This window comes from Physeter macrocephalus, unplaced genomic scaffold (genome assembly GCF_002837175.3).
Source record: "Physeter macrocephalus isolate SW-GA unplaced genomic scaffold, ASM283717v5 random_1170, whole genome shotgun sequence".
In the NCBI taxonomy this organism is placed as follows: domain Eukaryota; kingdom Metazoa; phylum Chordata; class Mammalia; order Artiodactyla; family Physeteridae; genus Physeter; species Physeter macrocephalus.
The window spans coordinates 18,120-24,963 of record NW_021146843.1 but is presented as its reverse complement, the minus strand read 5'-3'; the positions used below and the strand labels follow the sequence as shown (position 1 = coordinate 24,963).

The following is a 6,844-nucleotide window of genomic DNA, read 5'->3' as shown; positions in this document are numbered from 1 at the left end:
TTGAAGTATAGTTGATCTACAATTTTGTGTTAGGTTCAGGTGTACAGTAAAGTAAGTCAGTTACATATATATGTATATATGTATACATATAAATATACATATATACATTATTCTTTTTTAGATTCTTTTCTATTATAGGTTATTACAAGATATTGAGTATAGTTCCCTGTGCTATACAGTAGGTCCTTTTTGGTTATCTATTTTATGTATAGTACGGTGTATATGTTATAATATGCAGTGAATTTTAAAGGTGAAGGGGATTTTAGAACTCATCTCATGTACTCCATCCTTTTAAAAATGAGAAAAAGGAAACAAGGGGTAAATCGACTTGCTTTAAGTTATATCATCATCATCATCATCAAAATAGCTTACACATATTGAACACTTACTATATATCTGGCACATTCTAAGTGATTAATATGTATTGGCTTCTTTAATCCTCACAACAAACCTATGTGGCTCAGGGAGATTCAGTAACTTGCCAATATCATGAGGTTATAAGCAATGGACCTGGGATTTGCCAGCAAGGCTGGCTTCTGAGTTGGGGCTTTCTCTTTAGGTACACCCTCTCCAGGACATAAATCTAGAAAGTGGGAGAACAAAGTGTCACTGGTACTAATAAACGGACTTTCTGGTGGTACGCTATAAGACGTCCTTGCTATGTCCTTTTCAACATTTTTACCCACAAGTTGGATAAAATATGGAAAGCAGTTCATCAGATCTGAAGAAGTCATGATATGGGGAGAGGAATAAAAAATACACTGGACAAAACAAGCAGGATCTCAAAAAATCTGGGCTGATGAATGAATCTAAACGTTTTCATTTCAGAGGAATATAGGAAGATATTGCGTGTTGACTCCCAAACCAATTGCCCAAGAACGGGGTGGAGAATATGCATAAAAGAGAATACAACTTGGGGTGTGGGATTTATCAATTCCAACATGAATAAGCATGTGGGGCTGCCCAGAAGCTAATGCAAGGAAGCAAATGACATTCTGTGTGTATTTTGCACTAGTCACGTCCACGCTGGTTCTCAGCTGATGCTATGAGACCAGTGACTAGCCAGGAGAGCTCCAGTCACCAAGACTTTTCTCAGAGACGGCCTGATCTTTCTTCCTCCTTCCTGACCTGCTTTTGCTCTGACATCCATCTTGGCCTCTTCCCCCATTGTCATCCTGGCTTTGTTCCTGCCTCTTGCCCTTTATTCTCAGTTTTTGTTCTGGGTTCTCCTAGCGTGTGAATCTTGGGGTTTTTTTCCCCATGGGGCCCTGATTTGACTGCCTCTCTGACTATGAGCCATGCTGCATCAGGAGAAAACCTCTCACCTTTGTTTCAGACTCTCAGAGCTCAGCCCATGACTCTGACCCCTGGAGGGTGTGCTGATAGCACTCTCATTGCCCTGCCAATACATACACCACAAGAAGATTTGGACCATATCTGGAGTATTGTATCCAAGTCTGGCCTACCCGCTTCCCTACCATAAGGGAGTCTCTGTAAATTGAAGTATATTCATAGAAAAAGGATAGGTTGTGAATAGACTTGAACAGTTGGTGATATGTGGAATGAATAAAAGAGGCCAGAATGCCCAGAGAAGGTAGACTATGGGCTTGGGAGATTTATCTCCGACTTTGCAGAAGATCCTACTGTGAAAGACCCCACAGGTTTCTCTGTGTGGCTCCAGGGAGAGGCCTAGAACCTGTGGGCAGAAGCGGCAGGGAGGAGACAGATTTCAGCTTAATAAAAAACTTTCTCATGGTAAGAGCTGTCCAGAAATGGAATGGAATGAAATGGTAGTGAGCTCCCCATTATTGGAGGTATTCAAGTATAGGTGGAGCAGTGGCTTGTCGGGAAAGCTGTATAGTAGATCCAAACATCAAAGGGATGCTTAGGCTTTTTCATCTGTGAGTTGGTTGCACCCAGGAGTCTCTGTGCCACTGAGGACTCAATGGTGCTATTTGAACAGGTGGCCTGATGACAGTGGTATGTAAGGTAAATGCATCCCTCCAGTGAAATATAAGAGAAGGACCACCCCATTTGTCTCCCCTACCTGTATGTTTTCTGTGTCAGCGAGCTCTGGCTTCTAACTGCCCTTGTCAAGCTTCTACCTTTAGAGCACAGACAAACGCTTCCGGCCACCAGAACAGGAGGGGCCCACCCCAGATCTAAGGGCCACTCTGGTTTAGTTTTCCAAAGCTGGGGATGGCCTCTCACACTTGGCCAATCTCGGGTTTATGAAAGGGCTCTGTTCTCTCTTGGCCCCTATCCCCACCACCTTTCCCAGATCAAATACCAAGTGCATTGGATAGATAGAAGCCGCAGTGAGAAAATGCACTTTAATAAAATCCCATTGATTTTGGGGGCTGCAAGTAAAGAAAAGGCACCTAAAGAGTCCCACCCCCCCGCACTCCCCCGCCCGGCCACTTCCCCCTCCTCTGTCCTGACCTACTCTGGGGCGGTCACACATCGATTGGCTTCCCAGATAATAGATTGTGCCACCACCGGTGGGGACCTCTGGGGACCAGCCGGGAGGTGGAAGAGTCGCACGCAGCAGCCCAGCCCCGACTTAATCAAACTAGCAACAGGATCTCCAGCGGCAGCGCGGCGGTGGCAGTGTGGCAGTGGCGGCAGCGGCGGCGGCATTATGCGTGATTACTGACAGGCACCAGCTGCTGCCGCCACCGCCGGCTCAACGCACGATGTGGGCTCTCAGATCGAGAGGCAGATTCCTGACTAATCCCAGAGGGCTGGCCCAGCCCGAGCTGCCCGGGCTGGTAGGAAGCGATGACCACTCTTGCTAGCCCAAGTTGAAGGGAGCGCGGCAGCGCTCGGGAGCCGGGAGAGGCCGAGCGATTGAGCAGACGCGCCCGGGAGGACTATGAACTGAAGAGTCAACATGTATGGAAATTATTCTCACTTCATGAAGTTTCCCACAGGCTTCGGAGGTGAGTATTTCACATGGCTTCACCGTGGGGACCGTCTGGAGAGACGGAGCGGAGATGGGGAGATCCGGATAACTGGATTAGGATTGAATTAGGAGAGCATATATGTTTATAGGCGTACGTAGTGTGTTTCCGTGTGAGAGTGTGTGTGTGTGTGTGTGTGTGTGTGTGTGTGTGTGTGCATGAGAGAGGGACAGGGACCGCGAGAGGGAGGGAGCGAGAGAGGGGCAGAGAATGGTCCGTAGGTGAGGATCTGTTTGCACATCAGAATGAGTGAACAGATGGGAGGATATGGGGATATTCTAAGGAGAGCCTCAACCCACATGCTTGGGAATATGTCTGAGACAAAGGTAGACTAAGTGCATTGTTATAACCCGGTGTGTTTGCGTGGGTGTGAAGAGTGGAAAAGGTAGGGGAAATTACTAGGAGGTACCTATTATCCAACTTGCCATGCGGAAAAACAAATGTGACTCAAAAGGTTTTGCCTATATTAAGGGTCCCTGGGATTCTTCATAACAAGGGACTGATTGTTTTATTTAAAAGCAGATTTCCTTAGAATTGGATTTTTTTAAAAAGAAAACATAGCACTTTAATTTGCCACCCTGTTTTCCTTCCTCTGTTTTCTCCCCCTTTTGATTTGCTAATAGCCTCTTGTCCCCTCCCCCTGCTGCTGCCCCCAATTCCATTTCCAGGGTCTCTGCTATCGGTCAGAATCTGGGAGTTGGTGGAGGGGCTGGGTGGTCCAGGTTCTCATAGCAGAAAACAGGCGAGCTGGAGCTCCAAGTTGCCAAGCCAGGCAGCGCAGCTGGGCGGCACTTCCCAGGGGCTGCCTTCACACCCAGGCACTTTGGTCCCAAGGCTCCTTCCATTCAGCGACAGAAGCAGCACAGTCGCCCAGCTTGGATACATGGAACCAACAGCTGACCAACTGGCCTCTCACTTGGCATCTGGTGGCATACAGTTTGGGTTCTTGGGAGCCAAAGGGGAGAGCTTTTGCCCCACGGATTCTGGCAGGCAAGACAAAGCAGAAACTTGTCAGGTCTTGAGAACTGAAAAGTCTCTGCTCTCCCCACCTCCTGTGGGGACAGATAGGCCATTCATCTGAAGGCTTGGGGGCAAAGCTTGCCTATCCCTCTGGGCAGTCCCCTCTATAAGGTGTGGTGGGACATGGCCAGTGGATGGGGTCCCTGTCCTGGAGTCATTAAGCCAGGGGGTTTGCTGATTCATTCGGGGTACATTGGGTGGTTTTGTGGGCCAAGCATGGAGTTAGGCGCTGGTAATACAGATGTGCATGAGATGTAGTCTCTATTATTTGGACCAGACACATTGTAATACTGCATGGCACGTGCCCTATCTGTTGCAGGAGGAGGTTGCCACTTGGACACAGCGGGTGGGGGGCCATGGACACACATCCTGGAGGTGGTAATGCTGAAGTTCTTGGGGCCAGTCTCGTGACATGACCCGGTAAGAGTGGTGGCCAAGGCTGTGACCTGGACATCTGATCTCCAGTTTACAGTTGGGTCCTGGGTGTGAAAAGCCTTTTCAGCTCCCATCTTGGTCCCATTCACAGCCGAGAAGTACTTTTTCCTTTTCCCTCTGAGTTCAGTTGTCTGAAGAACACGCTTATCCATGAGATTCTTGGGACCCCTGAGGTCTGTGAGGTTATGGCTTCATGACTGCCAAGGAGACCCTCTGTAACAGTTGGGGTGAATAAAAGGATTGAAGGTGGACAGATGTAGGGAGAGAAAGTCTGGAAAAAGAAGATCTAGTCCAGAATTCGCTGGGGGCTGCTGGCTGGAATCTTGGGACGGTAGCCTGCTAAGGGGCCTCAAAGAGCATCTTAGCCCTCTTATATTATAGATGTGTAAACTGAGGCCTCAAGGAAGGCAGGAATAGTTTAATGTGGAGTTGAGGGGGAGAGCCCTTCTGGAAAAGCCCCTGAGTCAAACTTCTAATAGTGTTCCTTCAATCTGATGGAGTGAAAAGAGCATGAAAGACACACACACACACACACACACACACACACACACACAGAGAACTGAGTTTGGTTTCTAGGTTTTCACTTACTAGCTGTGTGACCTTAGGCAAGTTATTGAACCTCTCTAAGCCTCGTCTCTAAAACAGAGTTTAACATCCCATCCTCAGATCATGGTTGTGAGCATTAAACGTGCAAATGCTTGAAAAAGCAGCTATAGAGTGCTGTCTGTATATGTGGTATTTAGTAAAAGTTAATGTTTTCATCCCCTCCATTTTGTTCAAGTACTAAAATGCAAATTAATCTAAAAGTCAAACATTACTGTAGTATAATGAATTAGGAATCTGGGGAAATAAAATTAAATCCATGAAGACCCACATACGTTGCTGGTTTAAATGTTCATAATTGTGAGAGCTCTGGTATTTAGTGTAATCAGGTTTCAGATAAAAGGAAACACAATTGGCTGGACCATGGAAGAAGTAGGCTGATATAACATGAGGGGTGGGAGGAGAAAGGATAATCTAGGCTGTTGAAACATCTCTCCCTAATGCTTCTTTTCCTCCCCATTCCTGAGGGAGGAGAACAATTATTTTGTATAGTTCTGCTGATGTTTTCCATTTTGTTTGCTTTCGCCAGCTAAGAGGCGGAAACACTGAGCAAAGGACAGGGACCCCTTGAAAACGGAGGTCTTCCTGAGAACTTGCAGCAGTGAGGGAGGGAGGGAAGGAAGGAGGAGGACCCACCCATAGGCACTGGGGAAACCTGAGGATGGGAGCAGACATTACCTGCAGCCTCTCACCACCTTTGCCCAAACGCAGCAAGTTGTGCCACACATATTAAATGATTTAGTGTATAACCCCTGCCCTTTTACATATTAGCAAATGGAACCACAGAGGGCTCCTGGAATCTGTGAGGATCTCTAGGGAAGCAATGTCACCCTTGGGAAACAACACACCTGAGATTTGCATCTGGGCTGTGCTTACCAGATATCAGGCCTTCCCCCCCATCCGTGAACAAGACACTGGTCAAAGTGGCCACAGAGTGGGGACTAGTTGGGCTGCAGCAGCCCCACCAGCGTGCCCACTCTCCCAGCTCTAGGCCCTGCCATGTGATGAGGTGAGAGCCCTTTTCTTTTCCTTTTCTGCCAAGTCCTGGCTTTGCCAGCTGCCCAGTAAGAGATTTGTTTGCCTGGATGAGACAGTTGCTACCTCTAAGAAGATGGCAAAACAAAGCCTGTAATCCCCCCCCGTCCAATTGTGCGGTAATCCTCAGGGTGAGAAGGAGATTAGGGGAGAGGGGACTTCTCTTGTTTCATTTAACAAGCACGCAGTAGCGCTTGCTAAGTGCCAGCTACCATTGTAAACACTTCACTAGTATTATCTTATTTAATCCTCATGACAACCCAGTGAGTAGGTACTATTACCAATATTATCACCTTCCTTTTATCAGCAAGGAAACTGAGGCATTGCAAGGTGCAGTAACTTCTTTTAAGGTCCCATAGCTAGAAAATGGCACAGCCAAGGCTTTGACCCCAGGGATTCTGGCTCCAGAGTCCAGGACGTGCTGAGTTGCCTCTCACGGCTTCTGTGGGCCACAGACTTGCTGCAGGAGAGCTAAGGCAGCAGCGCCCGCCTTGAGGGGGTGAAGAGCCCTAAGCCAGCCATGGCACTGCCCAATGGTTGCAGACACAGTAGCCTGGCATTGAGGAATAAAGCGCAGGATAGGTTAGCAGTCACTCAGGAGCAATGGTGGCCTCTGGACAATTAACTGCGGGCTTCTTCTGGGGGCCTACTGATTTGCAAGAGTCCTGCCCTACAGACTCTGACCATTTGTGTAGAATACTCCCCTTCTCACCTAAGAATAGCCATAGAGGAGGGGTTGAGTTGGAGGTGTGTGTGTGTGTGTGTGTGTGTGTGTGTTTGTGTGGAGG

The 6,844-nt window shown here is 47.9% G+C and overlaps 1 protein-coding gene across 1 annotated transcript in view; it reads left to right on the top strand.

The window, feature by feature from the left end:
- Positions 1-2,561: 2,561 nt before the first annotated feature.
- LOC114485527 (retinoic acid receptor RXR-gamma-like) overlaps positions 2,562-6,844 on the top strand; it is a 19,145-nt gene continuing 14,862 nt past the window's right edge. Inside the window, exon 1 of the mRNA XM_028487117.2 lies at positions 2,562-2,942. Coding sequence (XP_028342918.1) covers positions 2,894-2,942 — 49 coding nt within the window. The 5' untranslated portion in view covers positions 2,562-2,893. The remainder of the gene's footprint in view (positions 2,943-6,844) is intronic.